This window comes from Emys orbicularis, chromosome 4, assembly GCF_028017835.1.
Source record: "Emys orbicularis isolate rEmyOrb1 chromosome 4, rEmyOrb1.hap1, whole genome shotgun sequence".
NCBI classification, from domain to species: domain Eukaryota; kingdom Metazoa; phylum Chordata; order Testudines; family Emydidae; genus Emys; species Emys orbicularis.
Window position 1 is genome coordinate 132,426,110 of NC_088686.1, and position 26,471 is coordinate 132,452,580.

The following is a 26,471-nucleotide window of genomic DNA, read 5'->3' on the forward strand; positions in this document are numbered from 1 at the left end:
GGGATGGGCTTTTAGACCAGGGCCAGTGGTCTATCCTTGTGGGGATGAGGTAGGCAGGCTGATGAGAGATGCTGTTACTGCCATGAGATCGGATCCATAGGGCAGCACTGGGGCTCCTGGCAAGTTGGCTGCAGGGTCCCGCGTGTCGGAGGACACCCCTGTGCTAATGAGAGAAGCAGGGCCCCTGAGCCAGCTCCCCTCGGCTGGGCCAGCTCAGGGTCCCCAAGGAGTGGTGCCCTTTCTGTGATCATGCTCTCTCCGGGCTGTAGCCAGCAGACACCACAGCCTCTCCGTTTCCTGGATTCTGCAGTCAGTTCCCCGAGGTTCAAGCAGAGCTCCGAAAATACAGTCCTGGGGTAAAGGATCCAGGGTAAATGGCTGGGTGTGACAGGGACCCCATCCCCCAGGGTGCGCTGGAGAGGGGGAGCCAAGTACGCAGATCTTTAAGGGATCCTGAGGCCAAGGAAAAGATCCTGTTGCCAAAGGGCAGGCTCACGGGCCTCCTCATTAGTCCAAACCCCAGCAGTTCCTCTGCCCCACCTAGTCTGGGCACCACACTGCCAGAGGGGCCCGTCTAGCACTCCATCTAGGAGCATCCCCAGGGCCTCTCTAAACCCCGTTTACCCCCAAGCCCAGCCTTAATTTGCTCTGCTTTTCTCTTCCCTCCCCAGCCCGCGGACCCTCTGACGATGAATGGGACGGCCAACGTGAACGTGACTGGCCGGAGCCATTATGCGTCTGCTATCCCGGTGCCCCGCGCTATGTCCCAGAGCAAGCTGCCCCCGAGGCAGAGCAGCCTGGGGGTCCCCCCTTCCCAGCGGGCGGCGTCACCACGGCCGGGGAAGGCGCCAGGCTGTGTTAGCGGCCCGGCGGCCAAAGGCTCCAAGCCGAAGAGCCTTTCCAAAGCCCCCATGGAGGCCGGGCCTGGGCCGGAGACAGCAGAGCCATCGGAGTGCAAAAGGGCCGACGGGGTGGAGTCTGGCCTCAGCCAGAGCACTAGGACTCCAGGCAGCAGCCCCCGGGGGGGCCCGAAGACAATGCCTCGAGCGACGGGGGCTCCTAAGAAGGCTCTGGTTCAAGGGACAGAGAGAGAGAAGGAGAGTCCGAAGCCCGGAGAGGCCTATAGCAGCCATGGCGCCAAGAAGGGCTCGGGGAAGCCGAGTGGCACTGCCGAGCTGGCCAAGACCCCTCAGCTGCAGGGGAAGAGCCCGTCCCGCTTCAGCCTGTGCAGTGAGTCTGGGCTGCCCGGCACCCCTGAAGGATCCAGTGCCAAGAGGCCCCAGAGCTGCCCGGTGAAAGGCCAGTGGGTGTCGGAAGCCCTCTGGAAAGGCAGCGGGGTGCCCAAGGCAGCCAGGGGTGAGGACAAGTCCCCGGGGATCTCGCTGGGCACCAGCAGCCCCATGCAGAATAAGGAGCCGGCCATCAGCTTCTCCTCAGTCCCGCAGCAAAGTCACCCGGTCACTGCCACCGTGGCACCCTTCCACTACCGGTGAGTTCCCAGCCCGGCAGTGTGCAGGGCACGGGGCTCCTCTGCGGGCAGGGGCATCTCATCTTCCCCTCCCCCAACTCTTCCCACCCCACACAAACCACGGGACCATCTGCCCATGCCCCTCATTGGCACTGGGAGCATTTGCGGGGGTGGGGTGGGCTCACACCATAGAGTTTGGGGCGTGGCTTTCAGAGATCAGACATGAGGAATGTGGGGCTCAGTCCATGCACAGGGTGGGGGCTGGGCACGCTCAGCGAGCGGATGTGGGGGCAGACAAACAGGGTCGGGGGTTGGGCACATGCAGTGGGGGCTAGGGTTGCCAACTGTCTAATCACACAAACCCAAACAGCCTTGTTCCGCCCAGCCTCGCCCCTTTCCTGAGGCCATGCTTCTGCCCCGTCCCTTGTCTGAGGCCCCGCCCCCTCTCACTCCATCCCCCTCCCTCTGCCACTCGCTATCCCCCACCCTCACTCACTTTCACCAAGTTGGGGCAAGGGGTTGGGGTGCGGGAGGGGGTGAGGGGTGCGGGCTCTGGGAGGGAGTTTGGATGGGGGGGGTTCAGGGCTGGGGCAGGGGGTTGGGGTGTGGGAGGGGGTGAGGGGTGCAGGCTCTGGGAGGGAGTTTGGGGGAGGGGGGCTCCGGGCTGGGGCAGGGGGCTTGGATGTAGGAGGGGATTTGGGGTGCGGGCTCCGGCCGGGTGGTGCTTACCTCAGGCGGCTCCTGAAAGCGACCCACATGTCCGGCTCCTAGGCTCAGGGGCGGCCAGGCAGCTCTGCACGCTGCCCCTGCCTGCAGGCACCGCACCACCCCCGCAACTCCCATTGGCTGCAGTTCCTGGCCAATGGGCGCTGCAGAGTCGGTGCCCAGGGCGGGGGTGGCGCGCAGAGGTCCCCTGGCCACCCCTGTGCCTAGGAGCCGGTCGCTTCCGGAAGCCGTGCAGAGCCAGGGCAGGCAGGGAGCCTGCCTTAGCACCACTGCGCTGCCAACCGGACTTTTAGGGGCCTAAAATCTCCCAGATTGGCTTCTGTAGCCACCGGGAGATCAAGGCCCATTCTGGGAGAGACCCGGGCAATCCAGGATGATTGTCAACCCTAGAGGGGGCCCATATTCTTGGGGGCAGGAGCGGCGCCAGGGTTTTTGGCGCCCCAGGTGGGGGTCCTTCCGCACTCCTGGTCGTCGTCGGCAGTTCTGTGGCGGGGGGGTCCTTCCGCGCTCCCGGTCTTCAGGGCACTTCGGCGGCGGGTCCCGGAGCGAGTGAAGGACCTGCCGCAGAATTGCCGCCGAAGACCTGGAGCACAGAAGAACACCCCCCCCCCCCCGCCGAATTGCCGCCAAGGGTGGCAAAATGCCGCCCCCCCAAATCCTGGCGCCCAGTCACCTAAATGGAAGCACCAGCCCTGCTTGGGGAGGTTGGAGGTGGGGTGAGGGTTGGATGCACACAGTGAGTGGGTGGGGTGGGGGTTGGGCACAAACAGTCGTGGTGGGGTTGGGCTGGCCACAGACAATGGGGGGCACTGGGGGGCTACTCCTGCTGTTCACCCCTGTCATTCTCATGCCTTGCCTGCCACAATCGTGCCTCAAGTTGTGGTGGTTCTGAGAGCAGGGGGAGCAAGTCCCTGTGGGGTCATGGGGCTCTGTCCTGCCCTCCTGGCCTTCACTCTCATGCAGCTCTCCCTTGCTGGACCAGCCTGCAGCCAGGAGGGGACCCTCCAGCCCTCCAAGGCCTGGCAATGGCGTGCGGGATGGGGGAAAGGCCCCGAGTCCCAACACACAGCCAGCTCGCCAGCCACCAGCCTTGCACTCTGCTCGCCGAGAAGGCTGGGCTGCAGTAGCCAGCTGGGCCTTGGGAGCTGTAGGCTGTGCAGTCTGCCCTGCTGGAAGGGAGAGAGCTATACTCCCAGAAGTATCCTCTCCCGCCCCCCCCCCCCCCCCCGCCGTGGTGTTGATCCCAGCTGCGCTCGCAGGAGCCATGCACCGAACTCTATCCCATAACAGCTGCACGCAAGGGACGGTCCCACAGGCTCCCGGGGGAGCCGGGGTCCAGCTGGGCAGCATCAGAGTAGCTCAGATGAGCCTTTGCGGCTGGGTCTGTCCTGTGCGGTTAAACAGCTGGATCCTTCCCAGCCTTCCCAGTGCCCCACGTCATTTCAGCTCCCCATTCTATACTCCCTGCCCCCCTTTGCCGGTGCAGCCAGACCTAGCCCCTAAGCACCCCATGCTGATGTTTCAAGCCTTTGTGGATGCAGAGAAAAGGTTGATAATGTGGCCTGCCTGTGACCCTGGCAGCAATGCCAGAGTCTGCAGGGAGCCTGAACCAATGGCTCAGAGGGGTGTGAACTGCAGCAGGCATCTCCAAATGGTGTGAACTCCCAGGGCTCCACCAGCTTCCACGCAAGCTGGGGGCTCTGTGTGGGGAAAGCAAGAGTGCAGCATTGGGAGGGGAGAGGCCTCTCTGCCACTGCCAAGCCAAGCTGGGGGGCGTGGCCACGGGGGGGGGGGGTGTGTGCCAGGGACAGCTGTCTGGGGACACAATGATCCCCTGTGGAACAGAGAATTCCCCTGGAAAAAGCCTGCCCGGGCTGAGTGGCTGAAAAGACACTGGGGTAGGAAGTGTGGAGCAAACCCCTGATCCCTGTGTTATCCACCCATCCAACTGGGTGTAAATCAGGAGTAACTCCACAGGGTTTGATTCCCCTATCACTCACTCTGGTGTAAATCAGGAGGAACCCCCTGTGGAGCCAGTGCCAGTTACACTGGTCTCAGTAAGAGAAGCACCAGACCCAAGCCCTGATCTCTTTAGACCCATAAGCATCACATCACTGACCTCACGGAAGGAACGAGGATCCGACACGTGTTTAAACACCCCCAAGCCTTAGTGAGTCCCATGTCCATTTCCAAATCCAGAGGCCACGAGGGGGACCAGATGGGTTCCCTGCTGGAATCAGATGCTGGGCCCTACCTCCCAACCAGGAGAGGCAGCCTGGCCACCAGCTGGGCCCTCCGCTGGCTCCCTGCCCTCACCCTTTCTGTCATGGTCCCCTCCAGCTGTGGGGCCCGGATCTTCTGGCTTCCCCTGTTGCTGCTACTGGTGTGGGGCTGGCTGAGTCTGCTGCCCGGCAGCGCAACGAGCTTTCAGTCCCCAAATAGCTGGGGAACGAACCCCTACCCCAGGGGACTATCCTGCATCTCCAGGGGGCTGCTTTTCATGCATGCATGACAGTAGCCCTCTTGGCCAACACCTGACATGAGGGATTGAACCGGGGATCTCCAGAGCTCAAAGCAGCAGCTTGAGTTAAACAGTCCAGACACCTGGCTTGAGGGCTGTAACAGACTCACATCCCCCATGGAGCAGCACAGAGTGGGACCCGTAACACATTCACCGGGGGTCACATATGCTAACTCCTTTCTCCGTCTCCAGGCTGCAGGGAGACAGGGAGAAGAGTGAATTCTCCCAGGAGGAGCGCACGTGTGAGGAACCGACCAGCCCTGCAGACGGGCCTGAACTGGGCTTCCCAGGCTTGGGTGAGTCAAGCTAGGATTCACCCCTCTAGGGATTGGGGTGGGGGGCAGCACGTGGGACCTGAGCAAACAGCTCTGTCACCGGGTGAGGAGCCTGGGAAGGAAGGAGCCAGCGGGCGTATTTTAGGGTAACTGACTGACTAACTCGGCCGAATCTGGCCCTCGGCAAGGCCTGGTGGAACACTGAGGTTGCTGCACTCGGTGGCCGGGGCAGCGGGATGCGGCTGATTGGCTCTTGCGGCGTAATGAGAGAGAAAAATTGAGACGCCGGGTAATTAGCTCAAAATGAGGCTGGCCGTGAGTGCGTCATTACCTGCTAAACCCTGCGGTTATGTGCCGGGCCTGTTGGGGCGTTTAATGAGCGCTGGCAGCAGGCCGTGCTGGGGAGCGCTCGTCGTTGGCTGGGGATGCTATGACAGAGCGGATGTGCTCACACCGGTTGTGCGGAGTGTTTTTTTCTGAACCCGGGTCCAGATGTCAGTGGTTTTTACAGGCGCCTGGGTTCTAGGTCTGCCATGGGGGAGAGGGTGCAGGGAGCCCTGCTGGGCCTTTGTGACCTGGATGGGTTGCAGCCTGATCCTCCACCAGTGCAGAATGGATGTAAAACGCTGCTATGAACAATGCCCAAGGTGCTGGGAAGGGAAAGTCAGGCCCCGAATGCAAGGGGCAGGGAGCGTTAGCACCAGTAGGCACTCTGCAGGGACATATCCATGTCCCTTGCCTCTTCAGCACCTGCTAGTGGCTGGGGGAAGACATGCAAGTAGGTCTGACCCTTCTCCCATAGCTGTCAATGACAAAACTTGCGCTGGACTCAATGGGAGTTGGACTGTCACCTCGGAGCCATGCTGCCTGCTTCTAATACCAGGGAAAGGCTCCTGCTGCCTGTTTCTGTCTAATACCGGGGAAAGGCTCCTGCGATTGCTGCTTGTCCTGTGGTCCTCTGCACTTCCCATAGCGGTGCTGGGGCTCTGGAAGGCACCCAATGACAACGCGGCTGTATATCTCTTGCCTGTCAGTTTGACATCGTTTTGGCACATAGACGGGTCTTGTGGAGGGAGAAGGAGCAGATGCTGCTCTCACCTACACCAGGGGACTCTTTTTTTATTTTAACAGAGTGATGCTGGATTTACTGTGGTGTAAAGCAGGACAGGAATCCGGCCCTGCAATTCCAGTGAGTCACATCAGTTCCACTCATGGTCAGGGAACTGATCAGCCCCTCCGGAGCTAGCAACCGCCTCTGCCTTTTGCTCACATCCATTTCACTCCCGCCCTGAATTATCACCACACGGCCTGAGGTGGCTGCCAGACCGTCTGTCTGTGGGGAGGAGGTCTGCCCAGCCACCCCATGCCAAGTGGTGTATTTACCATGCCCTTTGATCGGGGGGGCAGGAAAGCTGGTTTGCACTGATTGAAATCTGCCCCGGACTTGGACCCAACCCAGCCTGAACAGGAGAGTTTGGTTCATTTTTTCAGTAATGGTGTGGGGCTCTAGCCTTCTGGGTTTCAGCCAGTGACAGCCATGAAACGACCGCTCGCTCACCAGCCCGTTTGAGCCGGCAATGCTGGATTTCTCATGGGTAAACCTGAACTCGGCAGATGTGTGGCCTGATCTCAAGACCAAAGGGGTTCGGGCACATTCAGAAAAGAATCAGAACCATGGGGTGCTGCCCTGACCTGAACCATTTGGGGCAGAAAGGCCCAAACCTGCTGGCGTGGAGTGTTTGAACATTGGGGTGGAGCGGCCTTATCTCCCAGATGGAGAGAATAGGAATTGAGGAGATGCTGCCCCCGTCACAGGTTTGGGCCCTGAATATAAGCACACTTTTATCTCTGGTGCCCATCCCCTGGGAGAATCTAATCAGAAATCAGAGCCATGCTTCTGAGCTGGGCTCCCCCACTGGTCTGATCTCCGAAGTCATGTGATGTAGGGGACTGAACTCAGGGCTGGAAACTGCAGAACTTCTAATCCCAGCTCTGTCACTGACCGTTGTGTGACCTTGGACAAATCATGGCTCCTCTCTATGCCTCTGTTTACCCTTTTGCAGAATATGGGGCTATGGCAGGCATTAGCAGGTGGTGCTATTACACATATCCTCCAAGTAATTTTTCTGCATGTGCGAGTAAGTTTTTAGTGTTGGAAGAAATACTAGTGTTATTACTTTTAGGTTGGTCAAGGTTCTGCATACAGGGAGCTATGTGAGTGGCAGGAAACTTTGCTCTCTGTCATGGGCTCTGATTGGAGTCAATGCATGAGGCTCTTTGGGAAGTGGTCATTAATGCTGGGCTGAGATTCCTGGAAGAAGGGATTGCTCTCCATGCTATTTGACCCCCTCTGTTCCAGGACTGGTGTTTGTGTGAATAAAGCAAGTCACACTTTGGAGATACTCAGACTTTGTATCACTGATCTCTCCTCCTCTGGGAAGCTGACCTGTGGGGCCCCAGAACACTGCCACTGCTCAGCCAAGGAGTGACACTGGGGTGAAAGCGGGATAGTGATGTCAGAAAGAGGCCCCGCTATTATTTTTTATTTCTAATCTATTATTTCTAATAATTTCTATTATTTATTATTTCTAAGGACCCCAATTGAGGCACCATGGGCTGAGCACTGTACAGACAAATAGTACACAGGCAGTTGCTGCCCCAGGGAGCTCACAATCCAGGATTTAGTCAGTACCGAGAGAAGGAACAAATAAGACCAACCTTGCAGGGGTATGTGAAGGGTAATGTGAAGCCCGCAGTGATCTGAGACCCTGTCTCCTCCCAGCACTGCAGCTGCAGTACAAGCAGAAGAGGCCCTCAAACTAGAATCCCTCTTGATTTAAACAGAAAGGGGAAGCTGGCAGGCTGTTTGTGAGAGCCCTTTAACTCTGCCCCTCGTGTCCTCTTTTGCCAGACATGCTGGAAGGTACTTCATTTTCCTGAGGCATGTGAGGAAGTGGTGGCTAGGCATGGAGCTTTGGAGGAGTGCATTGGTGGGCAGCCATAAGCAGCCAGTGCAGGGAGAGGCAGGTTATTACGGAGCAGATATTCAATAGACTCTACTCCCAGTCGGGCACTGAAAGAAGTGGCCAGATTTTTCAGAGGGGCTGTGAGCCCTGGGTGCCCAGCTCTGGTGAAAATCTAGCTAATCAGGTGTAAATCAGGAGTAACTCCACAGGGTTTGAGTCTGGCCTTTAGGTAGGTGCCTAAAGGGGTGCTGAGGGAGTCTAAAACTCAGGGCCCAGTTGTAGGAGGTGAGCTCTTTGCACTCTGACCCTGTACACACAATGGACAAGGGTGCTGACATTTATAATGCCTGTCTGAAACTTGTAAATGTGCCCAGAGCTGTAGCACTAGAAAATAAACCTCAACCAATCCATCCAGCAATGTGAGGTGTTATATACCGAACGTGTTAAATAGTCGTGATATTTCTACCAAAGGTCCGCTGGGAATAGCCAGCCAGCCCTCAGCATACTTTGTCTATCCTCCTCTGTAGTTTGCAGTGTTGCTGTAGCTATGTTGGGCCCAGGATATTAGAGAGACGAGGTGGGTGAGGTCATACGTTTTACTGGACCAACTTCTGTCGGTGAAAGAGACACTTTCGAGTCACACTGAGTTCTCTGTGAAAGCTCGTCTCTTTCACCAAGGGAAGTTGGTCCAATAAAACGTATTACCTCACTCCCTTATCTCTCTATTTTCTGAGCTTCTAGTCTACACATCTGTCGGTCTGTCCTGCTACCTGTTAGTATCGTCTCTGCCTGTCTGTCCTCCTAGATCTTAGTATACTGGTCTGCCTGGCTCTCTGGCAGGGTTACCTGACTGAAGTGGCCTCTGCATAGAAATGTACAGGGCGGAGGCATCGATCTGTGACCTTGTTTGCATTCATGATAGGAACCGGGCTCCATTAAACCATCTGTTCTGGGAAACTCCTTGTATCTCTCTAGGAGCCTGGTAAGGAAAGTGGCTCTTTGGCTAAAGGGACTGCAAATGGGGCCTTCGGACAGAATCCGCCTACTCTGGGTTTGTGCCCAAACTCACCCTGGCTCTGTTAACAAGGTACCTCCCACTAGCCTGGCTCCAGCCTCTCTCCCCAGGTGTGGCTGATTTCCTGGAGATGCTACCTGGGGATGTCCCAGCCCCGGGAATGCAGAGGAGCAGGGGGTTAACGTGTCAGCAGCCCTGGGTGTGCTTGGTTCCAAGAGGCTCCTGCAAGGTGCTGAACGCCCTCCACACCCACAGAAGCCAATGGAGAGGAGGGTACTGTGCAGCTGCCAGGATCGGGCCCTTACGCGGAGCTCGGCTGCTGGTTACCAGCACGATGGGGTGGACAATGTCCAGTCAGTCTCATAACCCTGCTTCCGGCTCTAATGCAACAGGGGACAATGGGATCGGCTGAACTTTACCCCTCTTGGAAAGACTGTCTGGGGTGTTTCAGAGGAGAACTCTGCAGCTCCAGGCAAAGCCGGGAAGGTGCTGCTCCTTGGCAGGCAGAGAGCAGGGCTCTGCTCCTGACTCCCCAACTGATTCAACGTGTGACCTTGAGCAAACCACTTCCCCTCTTCCTGCCTTAGTTTTCCCAGCTGTCACATGGGAGCCTGTGATACTGATCCCTCTGTAAATCTCTGTGAGGTCCTTGGGCTCAGCATGTGCTGGGAGCAGGGAGAAGAGTGGGTGAGGGACAGGCTGGCTGTTTCAGTTCTGGAACCCAAAAGGGAGGATTTGGAGAGGAGCCGGGTCCGAGATAGCACTAGGCAGTGGGGGGTTCTGCCAAGTGGGCTCTAGCACTGCACTGATCTGCTTCAATAGCCCAGAGTTCTGAGTGCTTAATACCAAGAGGAAAAGCTGCTGTAGGGTGTGTCGGGTCTGCTCAAGCTAGCTGTGTTGGTCTGGGCATCTCATTCATATGGACGACTGGAGAATACACAAGGCCACATTTTATGGCCAGCGAAAGCAAGGCAACCATTCTCATGGTGGCCTGTATATACAATGTAAAGACATGCTGAAGTCAAACTTGAAAGCCTCTCAGGTTCACCCGAGCGACGGGGAAGCAGCAGCCCACCACAGAGCAAGGTGGCGGCAGAGTTGTCATGTGGCTGTTGCCCGCTTTGAAGCAAGGCGCCTTAACGCTTTGTGTGAAGAACATGAACCATGCAAAGCAAGGAAAGCGCAGCCTGCGCTGGTGGTGGATGAACAGGCCTGGCCCACATGTAACCAAGTTGGTGGTTCTCGCATTGGTCTGATGTGTGAGAGACATGAGACTCCCTCATCATCATCACCACTCAGGCAACTAGACTGTGCCACCGCCCGCGCTGCAACGGCCACACGGCTATTTTGAGTGCGCTCGCTGGAGCAGAGCCTGCACATCTGCCTGCCTGTGCTGGGACCAGCTGCACTGTAGACATCCTCTTGGTAGTCAGAGGAGAGCTTGTGCTCTTCCCTATTGCAGTGGATGGCCGTTGCTATACCCTGCCATGAGTGTGCCAAGATTCAGGCTAAGGCCCCACAACATCTCTTCAATCCCTGGCTAACAGCTGAGCCCCCTGTGGAGGCCTGGCCCAGCCAGGTCATTGCGGGCACGTGCATTCCCCCGCCGTGGTACACTGCACCTGCCCAGTGTCACTCGGAGACAGGTTTCTTCCATCCCTGGACACTGAGGCTGGATTCTCAGCTGAGGAGAGTGATGGGAGGGAAAGTAGCTCTAAGCTGGCCAGCAGCCAGAACAGCCCCTGGTATTAACTAGAGCAACTTAAGGGCTGCTCTAAATTCTGCTGGCTGCTCCAGAGAGCACTGGGCTGACTCAGAGCAGCAAAGTGCTGTGTGCTCTGTCCCTCCCCGCCCCACCATGCACGTACACTAGCCTATAGCCAAGCCAGCATGAGTGGGGAGGCTGGTGGGGTTAAGGAATGTCCAGTCCCGCCAGCATGCAGAATGGGCCGAGGAGCAGCAGTGAGGGGAACTCCTGGAAAGCAGGTGCAATTCAGTGCCGGAATTAGCCACGGCTGGGCCCAGCATGCGAATCCACACAGAGAAAGAGGGGCTGGCTCACACAGTGTAAGGGGATTACAGCCCCATTAGGGGATTCTGCCCTAATTTGCCTGCATGGCCATGAAGCAAACAGGGGGGCTAGTGATCGGCTCAGTGGATGCAGCCCAGACATCACTGCAATGGAGCTTAAATACAATACAGAGAATTACTCTTGTTTACATACGGGTACATTTCCCCTAAGCTGGCCCTAAGAAGCTCATGCCCAGTGTCTGGCTCTAAGGGAAATCCTGAGGTTGTCATCCAGGTCAAACTCTCACTGACTTCCATGGGGCTTAGCCCAGTAAGGCCTGGGAGGGAATGCAAGAATCAGGGAGTGTGGGTGTGTGAGAGAGAATGAGAAGGCAGCGGATTGCCGTGGATTTGTGGTATCTTATTACTCACCAATAGAGCTGGTCAAATCCTGCAAAGCCCGTGTGCACAACTGTGCATTCAAGTTCTAAGCCGCTATTCAGTGCAGCCACAGCTGTGCCCCTTCCCTGTTTGCTATCCGCAAACAGCTGTGCAAGGTGGGTTTTGAAGAAGAGCCGACTGCTGTTTGGGTGCCCCAGGGGCCCCCCACTCTATGCTGGTCAGCATTTGTTATTCTCCTCTTTAAAAAAAGTGTTCCTCAGCCAATCAGGGAGCAGAAGCCGTAACCTTGTGACTTAAATGACCAAGCACCTACGGGCATGGTGCCTGGCAGCAGGGTTTGCACTTTAAGGAAAACCCCGGCACTGTTAGAGTTCTAGCTCCCTCATCAAGGAGCAGCTGGGCTGTTTGTGACTCTGGTTCCCTCCCGGTTCTCTGCCGTGAGTCTCTGCCATTGCCAAGCTGCGGGAAGCTTGTTCCACGTGAAGCACCTGGCCCACCCCATCCCTGCCTCACTCCTTACTGTTGCTGGGTCACCGACCAGCTGTGAGCTCAGCTCCGTCACTTCCCAAGGTTGGAGTGCCTTGAATACGTGTGACCGCCCCCACCCCAGGGACTGAACCAGAGACCCCTAGAGCTCAAGTCTTGAGCTGTTACCACTCTATAGCTCTGCGCTGTAACAATTCACATCCGCTGCAGCTCAGTCACGGGGGCACCCAGAATGCACACCCCCCCATGGGTTACATGGGTGCCTTTGAGGTGCCTGGCATGCGGTTCTGCCTCTAGGAAACCCACATCTACCTGGCCATTCCCTTCTGGTGCATTATGTGCCACTTTCCTGCCCTCGCCCCTCTGACCCTCTGTTCCAGAAATGGCTGCTCGGCTTGTGGGACCCTCCCCTGCCCACAATTAGGTAACCAACATCCAGCTGATGAGGCAACGGGGCTAAAGTAACTAAGGGAGTAGTGTGGCAAGGCATAAACTTCTAACAGGTCATCAGCTTAACCTGGATCCCCAGCCGGATTTTCCCAAGGACTGGGAGTGCCCTAAGTTCTGATCCTGTCTCTGCCACTGACTGGCTCTGTGACCTTGAGCAAGTTGAGTTCTTTCTGTGTGCCTCAGTTTTCCCATTTGTAACATGACTCCCCACTTTGTGATCTACAGCTGGGAAGTCCTATGTAAGAGTTAAGGATTGGTCCCCATTGCCCCTCCTCTAGCCTCCAATTCTGCAGCTCCTCCAGCAGAATCCCAGATACTCCCTCTCAGTCGAAGTGCTTTGCAATCTGGGCACCTGCTCCTGCCCCACTGACAGCGCTGAGGTGTCTGCCATTCGTGGCAGGACCACAGCTGACTCACCACTGTACTTGTGGGGAGGTGAGAAGCCACCACTCTTGTGGAAAGGGACATGGAGACTTTAAGGGCCATGCCTGACAGAATCATGGCCTTTAAGGCCAGAAGGAACCATTCTGATCATCTGGTCTGACCTTCTGTATAGCACAGGTCAGAGAATTTCATCCAGCTATGCCTGCACAGAGAGAGCGTGGGTTTTTAAGGCATTGGCTTAAAGAGCCTCTCTGTGCCTCAGTTTCCCCTTCCCTTCACCTCCTTTGCCCATTTAGACTGTAAGCTCTTTGGGGCAGGTGCTGTGTCTCTGCAGGGCCTAGCCCAATGGGCTCTGGTCCTGTCCCTGCCTTCCCGCTGTCTCTCTGTCCTTATGGCCACATGAGGCTGGGAGCCCATTGTGGGCAAATCCCGGTGCCAGCAGGGCCCAGCTGTTCCCAGTCCTCAGCCTGCCTGGGAAAACAGAAACCCCTCTCTGCCAGCTGCAGCCCGTCTCCAGGTGCTAGGGAGGGTGTTTAATTCACTGAGTCCGTGTGAAAATGACAGCCTCTTTCTGGGAACGGCTCCTCCTGGCCCCTCAGCCTCATGGGTGTAACACTACCCGGCCTGGCGGAGCTCTGAGTCTGGGCTGAGAGCACAGATTAGTCACGGGGCCTGCTCAGGAGGCATCAGCAGCCTGGGAACCGAATGAAGGGGCACAGGCTTGCACGCCTGGAGCAGCTCCGGCACTGACAGCAATGCTCTCTGCCCCCAGTGGATCAGCAGATCCATGGCTCGCCAGGGCTGTCACTCCAGTCCCATCCTCAAGCACCTAATGCCCCTAGATCTCTGCACGTGGAATGGCTTCGTCGGCAGCCCCTCTGAGCTAGGATTCGGCAATGTACATTAGAACCGAACTCAGCTGTGGTGCTTAGAGTGAAAAATAGACCCTCAGACCCTGGGGCTCCTGCTGGGGTGGGGGGGGATTCATCTTGCTGGGGTGACGTGGGGCCGTTTCTTTCCCATCACAAGCTCTCCCCACAGGTGAACTTCTCCTTGCTCTGATTTAGCTCAGCCGCTGGGCTGCTGCGCATGGGAAACTGGCCTGACCCCGGGTTGGGTTGGGGAGGAGGTTACAGACCCATTCCAGCATAGCCAAGTGGTTAGGGTACTCAACTGGGGTATGGGAGACCTAGGGTCAACCCCTGCTTTGCCTGACTCAGAGTAGGGGCTTGCACTTGTGTCAGCCAGGTTCCCTAGCCACGGAGCTATAGAGTCAACCTCTCCTTTTGAAGCTGTTCCACTTGGTATAAAGAATTAAATCTATTCAGTGGCTCACAGAGCCACTGATGGTCTAGTCTAGTGGTTAGGGCACTCACATGGGAGACCCAGGTTCAAGTTCCTACTCTGAACTTGGCACCACCAGGATTTGAACCTGGTTCTTGGTGAGGGCCCTCACCGCTGGGCTTCTGGCTATACTGGGATGGGTCGGTCTCTCTCTGGCTTTGATCAGAAATTCCATCCTGGATCTGAGGAAACTTTCATCGAAGCGGAGACATTTCTGCGAAAAGGTTCAGTTTGGACAACTCGACTCCCCTCCCCGAGCGGCTCCATTTAACAACCTCCAAGAGGCGGTTCAGCGCAGGCGAGGCCAGTGATGATGTCCTGTAGGCCACCCCCACCGTCCCCATGCCCCGTCAGCCTCCCCATCTCACACCCGCCACCTCCCACACTCTGACTCTCCACAAAATAAGGAGATTTAAGGTCAAATTTTCAGAAGTGCCTAAATGACTCATTTCCAAAGGGATCCAGGTGCCATTTTCAAAAGCCTCTAAGCAGGTTCAGTGCCTAAATCCCATTGGCTATGCTGATCCCAGTGCTTTGCTGGGAGATGGGAAAGCCCCTTAGCAAGCCACATCCTGCTGCAACCAAGATTAAACTCCCCTTGCCAGCCCCTTCTTTCCTGTTAAATGGAAAGAAGAATACAGCAACATTGTCTCTTTCCTCCTCTAATGACTTGATTGGATTCCAACTATCTATTATACATGCTCAAGCGCTGGGCATTGCTCGCTCTCTCCTCTGTCTTCCCCCCACCCACCCTTTCAGTTTTCTTTTGAGCTCCAGGAATGACCCATTGCTAGGAGGATGCAGAGAGAGAGAGCAGAGAATTTAATGTTGCAAGCGAGACACAGCCAATGGGCTCCCCGTACAGATGCCCTCCGCATCGAGGAACGTTATATCTGGGTTGAGGGTCACAAGGAGAAAATCACTGGCGAATTAATCTCCTCCATGCAGAAGCCACTATGTGCACTATTTGCCTGGCATCTTCGCCCCCTTCCAATCTGATGGTTGATTCCACGTTTACAAAGTCATTCTTCAATGAACCATTCACAGACATTTATTCCAGTTCATTGTATTTTGCAGGCTCTGTGCTGCCAGTGATACAGTGAGAGGTTTGAGGAGGGAGAGGGTGGGAAATCTTGTTACCTCATTTCTTAGAGGACTAATCAGACCCCCACACCCCCAAAAAAAATTCCCTTTGCAAATTGGTCTTACAAATGCTCCAGACCTCTCTGGGTTGTTATTTTATTGACCAATACTGGTCTGGCTGTTGCCACGGCAGCAAGGAGCTGGCTCTGCAGTGGAGGATGGTGGGATACTCCAGGGATGTGCAGAGAATATAAAAAGAAAGGGAGAGAAGAGAAAAGGGAGAGGTTGGTTTAGGGAGCGTCTGAAACTTCTCTAGCTGAAATGATTCTTTAAAGGGACAGAACTCAGTCCCAGTCCCAGTGAAAGTCCTATTACAGACCTCTCATTTTTGCAGCGCGATAGGGCCCTTTGGCGAGCTGGTCTTGACAGTGTTCATATTACGGTTCGTCAGGGGGCACAAAGGGCAGGAACAGGTGCCTGTCTGACATGGACTCAGCCCACGCATCCACCTTTTCAAAGAGGGCCTCTGATTTTTGGGAGTCTCTGTTTTGGGGGGCCTCAGGTTGGGCCCCCCAAAAAGGGAGATGTCCAAAATCAGCTAAAGTGAGGACGGCCCATTTACAAATGATTGACTTGAGACCTATTGGTAGCAAATTAGCAGGTGAGCGTGCACACATGGTGAAAGCAAGGAGCGGGCCTCACAGACTGGCCTTGGCTTATTTGCCTTAGCCTGCTGTGAATTCCTGATGCCCCTCTTGGATGCTCTGCAGTACGGTTTGCAAAAGTAATAAACTTTCCAGCTAAGGAGACCACCCTACTGGACCATCACTGCTGTTAAACCCTGTGCTGAGCAACGAGGAGGGACTGCTGGGTTTGGGGGGTGCGAGTTACAGGGTGAGCGGATTAGCGAGGTGCAAATTAGCCTGCTAGACCCTGCTCTGGGGTTCAAGTCTGCACAGCCGGATTTGGGACTGTCAGCCGAGGAATAGAAAGCTCAGGTGCTGGATTTCTGGCATCAACTTTTTGCTTTCTGTTCTGATTCTTTGACAATTATGGCTGCATAGGGCAAGCTCAGCTAGGGTGCAAAAGATCCATAGAGTTTAAGCAGTTTCCCCACAAGCATCTTGGGCAGGGGGGCCCTAAAACAGTCTCAGCAAGCCCCTCAGGTGCTGCTTTTTGGCCTAAACCCTATGACTCTGGGAATCACAAGCAGCCCAGCCTGGGTCAATCACCCTTTTATAGTTATCCAAAGAAAAAATAGTCCCAAAACAAATGCAGTAGTTCTGGGCTAGGCCTACCTCCCCCAGCAGGGCTCTGACAGTCTGCAGAAGTCCTGGGCTATCCCTATTCAGGGAGCAAAGAATAGGAGGTCTGTTCTCCTGGGGTCAGCCAACAACTGAGCTGTCCCTTCATTACCTGACAGAGAGTGCAGGTGTAGCGGGGAGGGGCTGAGTCAGCTACAGCAGCTTGTTAACCCTCGCTGGCTTGGTGCAGGGCTAGTTACCCCATCCCAACAATTGATTATTAGTTTATTTGTGTCTAGCCCATTTGTACGGCGGCTGCCACAGACAATCAATACAGGTAAAGTGCCTGGGCTGTGCGAAGCTGCTGATTAAGAGATATGAGTGCCCCAAATTAATGGGAATTGGGCATCCAAATCCCCTAGGCATCTGACAGTCTCATCCTAAAGAATCAACCAAAAAGCGTTGCAGTTCACATGTGGAAATTCTATATTAGACCTTGTCCTGACAGATAAAGAGGGACTGATCACAGAACTAAAAGTTAATGGCACCTTAGGTACAAGTGATCATGACTTGATCACATTTATCATGTGCAAGCAGAATAAAGTCCAGACCAGTAATATCTATCTATCTATATATCTATATATAGGTATATATACACACCTGGTGCTTTAATAGGGACAATTTCACAGAGCTGAAAACAATTATGAGTCAAATCAGCTAGAAGGAAGAATATAACCAGAAGAATGTGAATAATCATTGGGAATCATTTCAGAACTAGATGCCCAAAAAGGCCCACAATTGTGTGCATAGAATTAGTCCCATAACTTAGGAAGCAGGGTATGCTAGTTAAAAAAACAACAACAACAACTTGGTTGGTTTAGAGGGAAATTGAAGGCAGCTCTAAAAAATAATATATATATAAGATAACAAATGGAAGAGTGAAGTTGACAGTAATTAATATAAATCAGAAGTTAGGAATCGTAGAAAATTGATAAGGGAAGCCAAGGGGCACAAGGCGAAATCTATGGACAGCAGTGTTAAGGACAATAAGGAGTTTTTTAACTATACTGAGAACAAAAAGAATCCTGACAATGTTATTGGTCCATTACTAGATGGAAATGGTAGAATGATCAATAATAGTGCAGAAAGGGTGTTTAATAAATATTTCTGTTCTGTTTGGGGAAAAACAGGTAATGTGATCTCATCATGTGATAACACTCTTTCCATTCCACTAGTATCTCTGGAGGATGTTAAACAGAAGCTACTGAAGATAGACATTTTAAAATTAGCAGGTCCAGATAATTTGCGTCCAAGAGTTTTAAAAGAGTTGGCTGAGGAGCTCACTGGACAGTTAATGTTGATTTTCAGTAAGTCTTGCAGCATTGAGAAGTTCCAGAAGACTGAAAGAAAGTTAATATTGTGCTAATTTTAAAAAGGATAGATGGGATGACCCGGGTAATAGTAGTTCTGTCAGCCTGACATAGATCCAGGGCAGGATAATGGAGTGGTTGATATGGGACTCAATTAATAATGAAATAAAGGAGGATAATATAATTAATACAAATCAACATCAGTTTATGAAAAACAGATCCTGTCAAACCAACTTGATATCTTTTTTGATGAGATTACAAGTTTGGTTGATAAAGGTAATAGTGTGGATGTAATATGTTTAGTTTTCTGTGCGGTATTTGACTTGGTAGTGCACAACATTTCGATTAAAAAGATAGAACAATATAACATTAAATGGATTAAAAACTGGGTAACTGGTAGGTTTCACCTTGTAACTGGAAATGGGGAATCATCATCAAGCAGATGTGTTTCCACTGGGGTCCTGCAGGGGTCAGTTCTTAGCCCTTCGCTATTTAACATCTTTATCAATGACCTGGAGAAAACATAAAATCATTATTTATAAAGTTGGCAGATGCCACAAGAATTGGGAGAGTGGTAAATACTGAAGAGGACAGCTCACTGATTCAGAGTGATCTGGATCGCTTGGTAAATTGGGTGCAAGCAAGCAATAGATGTTTTATTATGGCCAAATGTCAATGTATACCTCTAGGAACAAAGAACGCAGGCCGTACTTGCAGGATGGGGGACTCTGTCCTGGGAAGCAGTGACTCTGAAACAGATTTGGGGGTGATGGTGGCTAATCAGCTAAACAGGAGCTCCCAGTGTGATGCTGTGACCAAAAGAGCTAATGCGACCCTGGGATGCACAGGAATCTCAAGTAGGAGCAGAGAAGTTATTTTACCTATTTGGCACTGGTGTGACCGCTGCTGGAAGGCCGGGTCCATTTCTGGTGCCCACAGTTCAAGGAGGAGGTTGATAAAGTGGAGAAGGTTCAGAGAAGAGCCACGAGAATGATTAAAGGATTAGAAAACCTGCCTTCGAGTGATAAACTCCAGGAGCTTAATCTATTTAGCATAACGAACAGAATGCGAAGGGGTGACTTGATCACAGTCTATAAGTATCTACATGGGGAACAAATATTTAATAATGGGCTCTTCAGTCTAGCAGAGGAAGGTCTAACACGAGCCAATGGCTGGAAGCTGAAGCTAGACAAATTCAGACTGGAAACAAGGTGTAAATTGTTAACAGGGAGGGTAATTAACCATTGGAACAATTTACCAAGGGCCGTGGGGGATTCTCCATCACTGACGATTTTTAAATCAAAACAGGGCGTGTTTTCTAACAGCTCTGCTCTAGGAATGGTTCTGGTGAAGTTCTCTGGCCTGTGTCATACAGGAGGTCAGGAATCCCTTCTGCCCTTAGAATCTATGAATCTATGAGCCAGACCAGATGCCTGGGACAGCGCCAACCCAGAAAGTAGCAATAAGGCAGAAGCACGGCCCAGATCCTCTTGGCCTTACTCATGCAAGTAGCTTCCTTGAATCCATGGATGGGCGGCCACGGGAGATGGAAGAGACTTGCCCAAGGCCACCCAGTGAGCCAGTGCCAGGATGAGAACTCAGGTCCTGACTCCCAGGCCCGTGCTCCAATCCCTAGGAGACATTGCTTCCCCAAGGAGATCTGCTCCCCAGCTTGTCTCGGTCCCTGTTTCCTGTGATTCTGAGTGGCTCAGGGCCCGATCTTCCCGTCACAAGTTTTGCTTAAGAAAGGACTGCAGAATTGGATCCCAAGGAGCTCTGGTCTGTCTGTAGGAGTTTTCTCTGCTTTTCCAAGTCTCCTCCCTCTCCCTTATCTCTATAGCATAGTAATGTGCCCTAATGCAATATATTTCATCGGTTGCCATGGAATCCTGCGTGAGGTCACCAGATAGAATTAATTCCCCCCTCCTAAGGGAAGGGTAATTAACAAAAAATGATGATAACCAGAACCCACTCCCCGCTTTGCCCTTAATTCCCTTGGAATATTAGAGATGGGCAGACAGATTCACGCAGACCCGCCTTCCACGGGGGGGGAGGCTGCTGGAGTCTTGTGAGTCTGGCTCCTTGCATTAGCCTGCCTGCTGCCAGGATTTCGCCTTCTCTCCCAGAGGTGCCACACCTGCACCCACCACTCTCAGGGCCCAGCGTGGCACTGCAGTGATAGGGATCTGATCCAGTTGGAGTCTTTCCATTGACTTCAATGTGCTTTGGCTCAGATTGGAGGTGCCCGTCTTCAGCTGCCTGGCTGCTTTCACGTCCTCTGAGCAGGTGCCCGCAGGTAGCCATGTGGGGGCGGGGGGAGTTGGACGTGCTGGCTGAAGCACTGAGGCAGCTGAGTCACTCGAAAACCTGTGGTATTGCAGCTAGCACAGGAGCCTGGGCAGGCAGGACTCCTGGGTTCTATTTCTGCCTCTTCCACCTACTCTAAGTGTATAAGCTGGAGCAAGTTGTGTCACCTCCTTTTCCCCATGCCACAAAATGGGTTTAACAACCCCCACCCTCCGGACAGTGGGGTCAGGACTATGAGACCTGGAGAGAGCTGCTGGGGGACTTCTGGGGACAGGGCAGCAGGTAGGACTGCAGAGCACAGTGCAGAGATGGTGACCGGCAGGCACTAAACCCGGCCCCTGGGGAGATGAGCCAGCCCCTCACGGGGCGCACCTACAGGGTCAGGCAGATTGGGCAGCGCTGTGGATGGAGAGCCGTGGTGATAAAGTGAAGCAGATACCACAGGGACAGGCGCTGTATAAAAACAGATGGAAATCATGAACACACTGCACCAACCAGGCCTGTCTCCTGAGCTCCATCCCGCAGTGCGGTGCTTGGCATGTAGAAACTGCCCCAGAGCCCCTGCTCCCCGCATTATGGGATAGGAGACACAGACCTTGCTGGCAGGACAGTTGTAAGGTGTGCTGTGGGTTCGATTCAATTCGGTTCTGAGGGCTGGGGCCCCCTCCTTCCTTCCCACTGACCCCCGGGGAACAGAGGATGATTAGCTCCTTGTGCCATCCAGCTCTGCACATGTGGACATGCCAGAGCAGCCTTGGTCTCCGGATGTCCTAAACTGCTGCAAGGACAAACTGCTCCATGATCCTGCAGCAACCGGACCTGGGCATAGGGCCCCTCAGGCTTCTGGTTGGACTTCCCTCCAAACTTTCCCAAACCCACGGGAGCTGGGACCTCACTACAGAGCCTCTGCAGGGTCATCGCTGTGACTAAGAGGTCCAGACACTGGAGGGGGGGGGCAGACCATGGGGAGGCTCCAAGTCATTGTCTGTCCATGTGAAGTGAACAGGCTTGCTCCGAGTTATCTTATCTGGGTTTGGAGCAGGCTTGGCTCACCACAACCCAGCCTCGCAATGAGTCAGGGGCAGAGCCGAGAGGCAATTTCCTCCAATAGGCATTTGCTCTTGAGATGTTTGCAGACTTCCAGTGGGCCAGCTGAGCCTCAGCCCTCACGGCCTTCACTTTCTGTTCCTGGGTTGGGCCTCTGCCTTCCCCTCAGCACGCACGGGCAGCTCTGCTTCTCCTCAGCACCCACGGGTGTCTCTGCTTCTCCTCAGCACCTATGGGTGTCTCTGCTTCTCCTTACTGCCCACGGGTATCTCTGCTTCTCCTCAGCACCCATGGGTGTCTCTGCTTCTCACTGCCCACAGGTGTATCTGCTTCTCACTGCCCACGGGTGTCTCTGCTTCTCCTCAGCACCCACAGATTGCTTCACTTCTCCTCACTGCCCACAGGTATCTCTGCTCCTCCTTAGCACCCATGGGTGTCTCTGCTTCTCCTCAGCACTGTCAGGCAGCTCTGCTTCTCCTCAGTACCCACGGGTGGCTCTGCCTTCCCCTCAGCACCCACGGGCAACTTTGCTTCTCCTCAGCACCCACAGATTCATTTCTCACTGCCCACAGGTGGCTCCACTTCTCCTCAGCGTTGGTTGGTGGCTTGGCTTCTCCTCAGCCCACACAGGAGGCTCCTCTTCCCCTCAGTGTCCACAGGCAGCTCTACCTCTCCGGAGCACCTATGGGCAGCTCTGCTTTCCCTCAGCACCCACACGGCTTCCCCTTCCTGTCCACCGAGTCCGGCTTTTCTTTATACAGTCCTGAGCTAGCCCTAGTGACAAGGCCTAGGTATTTCTCTGTGTGCAGCCGGAGCAGGCGCTTCCCACCCCATCACATATTTGCCACCCTAACTCTGATGCTCCCCTTTCCTCAGCCCCCTCAACAGCATCTCTACTCCCAGCCAAGGGCACAGAAATTCCAAACCCTGCTCTTTAGGGGGGGTGCCCGCTTCAAGCCCTGTTTGCCAGGACATCCTGGTAAAGGCGTTGTGAGATCCGGGGGTGCAGCCCCGAGCAGGGCACTGGGGTCAGGACTCCATCCCGGACTCGGACACACTGTGCTGCCCCATTAGAAAAGCCACTTAATAGCTTTGTGACTCAGTTTCCCCCTTTGTACACTGGGGATAATGATACGCCCTGCCTCACAGGGCTATTGAGTGCTTTGAGATCCTGCTTTGAGACGGCACAGTCAGGGTGCTGCTTTTGAACCCAGGGAATGGAGCGAGCAGCTATTGAGCTGTGGCCCAAGAAGGGATCTGGAAGAAGGCTTTTTCCTGGCTGCCTTCTGTGGCTCTGGGAGTGGCCGGCCCACACGATCCCCGATCCCCAGCTGCGCCCCCCACTCATACGTGGAGCGAAAGCCTTGGAACCGTTGGGGGAGCCGGGCCCCAGGTGGCTCGACGGAGCGGGGCTCAGGGTTGGCTCCTCGCTTCCTCCCGAGCACATCCTACTGGGGAGCACAGTGCCCTGGACAGGGGGTGGCAGGGGCGCCCGTGGGGCCAGGCTCCCGAGGCGATGGGGCAGGGGGCCGCCCCTGGGTGCAGCAGACCCTTTGCAAACCGGCTGTGCGCTTTGCGCTCCGGCTGCCCGTGGGAACGCAGGCGATCCAGGGCAGGGACCGCGGAGGGGTGTCGGGAGGGGCCGTGTGTGGGGCGAAGCCACCTCTCGCCTTTGTGGGGGGGGGCGAGGCGGGGCGCTGGCTCCTCCTGGGCTCTTTAGGGAACCTGCCCGCATCGCCCCCACCCCAGCCAGCCCTGCGCACACCCGGGCGCGCAGCCTCCCCTCCCCTAGCGCTGGAAATAGAAGCCGGCCCTGCCCCCCTCCCCTCCTCCCCTCCCCTCGCTGGCTGAGCATCGCAGGCAGGCGGCGGAGGGGGAGGGCCCTTTTTGCGGGCCCGGACCTTCCGCCGGGTCTCAGTCTGCCGGCGGTGCGGCGCAGCGCGGAGGGGCTGCAGCGGAGCGCGCTGGGCTGGGCTGGGCACCCCCCGTGGTCTCACCGCCTCTCTCTCTCTCTTCTCTCCCCGCTCCGTGCCCCTCTCTTCCCCCCACCCAGCAGCCGGCGTGTTAAATGGTTTCAGCGCAGGCGGGATGCTTGGCACCAACCTCAAAAGCCTGGAGCTCAGCGGCGAGGGGCCGGAGGAGCTGAAGGGCTACCGGAAGGGGGCCGAGGGCAAGGGCGGCGGCATGATGCCCAAGCGGCCCAAAGCGCCCGGGGCGCACGAGCTGCGGGTCTTCAAGTCGGGCAGCGTGGAGAGCCGGCTGCCGCCCGGCCCCAGCCTGCGCAAGCAGAAGTCCCTCACCAACCTGGCCTTCCTCACCGACGCCGAGAAGAAGATGCAGCTCTACGAGCCCCGCTGGAGCGACGACATGGCCAAGGCGGCCAAGGGCGGCGGGCGCGGGGGACTGAAAGCCAAGGAAGCCCCGCTCATGTCCAAGAGCCTCTCCAAGTCGGAGCACTCCCTCTTCCAAGCCAGGGTCCCCCCCGGCCTGGCCAAGCCGCCACTGGCCCCGCTCCCGTCCAGCCTCGGCAAACCCAGCCGCATCCCCCGCGGGCCCTACGCCGAGGTGAAGCCCCTGAGCAAGGCGCCCGAGGCCGGCGGGGCGGAGGACAGCAAATCCGACGACGAGATCCTCTCCAGCAAAGCCAAGGGCCGGGAGAAGCCGCAGCAGCAGCCGGCGCCGGCGCCCGGCCCAGCGGGGAAAGGGCAGGACGAGCGAGCCTACCTGAAGGTGGACCCGGAGCTCGTGGTGACGGTGCTGGGGGACTTGGAGCAGCTGCTCTTCAGCCAGATGCTGGGTGAGTCCTGTCCTCGCGCCCCCCACCCGTTACCGCCGGCGAGTTCAATTCCGGAGCGGGATCCGCTGAGCCAGGAGGGAATGAATGAATGAATAGGGCCGGGGGAGGGGGCAGGAACCCTGCCCCCCTGGAATCCAGGGGCCCGCGGTTGAAAGCGAGGGCGAGTTTGGGGGGAACCTCCTCTGCCCTTTGGGGGCTTGGTGTCGGCGTTTGGGTCCCGTTGAGGCTGCGATCAAAGGGACTGGCGGAGAGTAAGGAGTGAACAGTGCCCAGTCCCGGAGGAGCCACTCGTCTCCTCCTGGGTTTCTCCTTCCCCTCTTCCTTTATTCTGCAAGGCGCTGGCACACTGAGGCTCTTTACGTGGCTTTTCCCCCCTGGGTATTTGTCAGTGTTTCGTTGAGGTTCTGCCTTAAAAAAGCTCCCCTCCCCCGCCCCCCCAGCACACACACACTTTGTCTCCGGAGAACAATGCTTGCTTTGGCCAAGCGAGCCTTTCCTAGCCCGAGAGAAACCCCCTGGCTTGGCGGGGCTGTGCGAGCTCGAACAGGGAGCGGGGGAGGGCGCCAGGGAGGAGAGAGCAAACGGCCCCCCCGCCCCCAGGAACAGAAATGTTGGGGGTAGAAAAGCGGCGCTTTCCTGGGCGTCCTTGTGATTGTCTTGGCTGGTAGAACTGACAAGGGGAAGGGAGAGCTGTGAGATACAGCCATCAGCCTGGGCGTGCGCGTGTGTAAGGGTGTGCATGTCAGGATTATCTCAGCCGTGTCATTGACACGGGGAAGGGATAGGTGTGAGGTGTCAGACATCAGCCAGGGACCACAAGACGGGCTGGTGTGTGTGTGGGGGGGAGTGATGTGCATGCCATGATATGACTGACATGGGGAAGAGAGAGCTGTGAGATGTCAGGCATCAGCCAGAGATCACAAGACGGGCTGGTGTGTGTGTGTGTGTGTGTGTGTGCATCTGTGTCAGGGCGCGTGTGTGTGTGGGGGAGCTGGAATGTGACACTCAAGAGGAAAATGGATGACAGATTGTGCCTAGCATCCTAGGGAGAGGCAGCTGCAAAGGAACCAACTTTCGTATTTGCAGCTGTGATGATCGCAGCTGTGAAAGGGCAGATCTCTGGGGGGGCGTGGGTCCACGGGCAGAGGGGAGGCACCGGCAGCGCCGAACATGGTCTGTCTGAGGTGACATTCATGCAGTAAATACAGCGGTGCCCTGAAATGTTGCGTGCTGTTGACCACTGGCTCTGCGGAATGGTTGTATGTTTCATGGGAGTGGGGGGCGGGGGGGATGCGCGTGCTCTTAGCAGTGCTGCTGAGTGCCCGTGGCAGGCAGACATGGAGTGATCTGTGGGAGAAGGGGGAGTGGCCGCTTACCAGGGTCTGTTCCAGTCCCCGTCGAGTCCCTTGTTTGTGGTACAGCTGCAATACAAGCGTGAGAAGCAGGCTACTGGGCCGAAAGATGCACTGATGCCTCCTGTTAAGAGACAGAGAGTCATTTGATGAAGGGACACCCGGTATCAGCTCTGCTCTGACCATTCCCTCTGTTACTATGGCCATCCTCCTCCCCCCCGTGGTATTACTAGGGACATCTGTCTGACAACAGCAGTGTTCATGCTCCGGCACGGCTCTGATGCAGTTCTAGTCCCCGTCTGGAGTCCTGGACTCTCTGTAACCCTTCCACGAATGGGCGCTTCGGGGGGGCACCGACCAACGGGTGTGATCTGAGCTGGGGAATAAGCAGCAGCAGCTGATCTGCTCTAAGCACAGAAAAGCCTGTTTCTATGCAACTGCCCCCCATGATCAAACACACACACACACACCGGAAAACAGCTGATAATTGGCCGGAGCGTTGTGTGGGATAGTGCTGCCGGCAAGGACGCTTTGGAGAACAAGGTGGGAGGGGCAGACTGGGTGAGCTTTTGCTTCTGGAGGTTTGGGCTAGCAGCCGGCTGTGGGTGATAGGGACATGAGCTTCACAGTCTTCATCTGTTACACTGCAGACATGTATTTGTCCACATCACACAAATTACCACACCCTGGAGTTTGATTGGCAGCCACTGCTCAGGGCTGGGATGGGTGGGGGGTGGCGGGGGGCAGTGGGTCAGAACTGAGGGGCATTGGCAGAGCTCGGGGTGGGTCCAGCACTGGAATAGCAGGAGGGTCTGCAGAGCGGGCCTGGAGTGCATTGGCACAGTTGCAGAGGGGGAGCCCAGGATTGGAATAGCAGGGGAGGAGACTAGAGATTTGGTCCATGTGAGGTGCCTGGCAAAGCTGGCGAGGCAGAGGATGGAAATAGCAGGAGGTTCTGCACTTCAGGAGCAAGATGAATCTGCAAAGCTGCACAGCGGAAAGTTGCACAGCGTCTGGCTGTTCTTTTCCCAGCTCGGAGAAGCAGCCAAGCCCCGGCTTTCAAGTGCTTACGATATTCACACACATTTCACAAAGGATGAAATATTAAAGGACTGGGGCCTTGGCGAGGCTCAGCATGGGCTGGGGAAGGGGTGGGAGGCTCCATCGCTGGCTTGGGTTTCAAGGCTAAACACACAGAATATCCCATTTCCTTGCAGCCCGGGA

General features: G+C 55.6%; 1 protein-coding gene across 1 annotated transcript in view; it reads left to right on the top strand.

The window, feature by feature from the left end:
* The first annotated feature begins 689 nt into the window (after positions 1-689).
* NAV1 (neuron navigator 1) overlaps positions 690-26,471 on the top strand; it is a 202,768-nt gene continuing 176,986 nt past the window's right edge. Inside the window, exons 1-3 of the mRNA XM_065402683.1 lie at positions 690-1,489; positions 4,908-5,011; positions 23,152-23,895. Of these exons, the coding sequence (XP_065258755.1) occupies positions 690-1,489; positions 4,908-5,011; positions 23,152-23,895 (1,648 nt within the window). The remainder of the gene's footprint in view (positions 1,490-4,907; positions 5,012-23,151; positions 23,896-26,471) is intronic.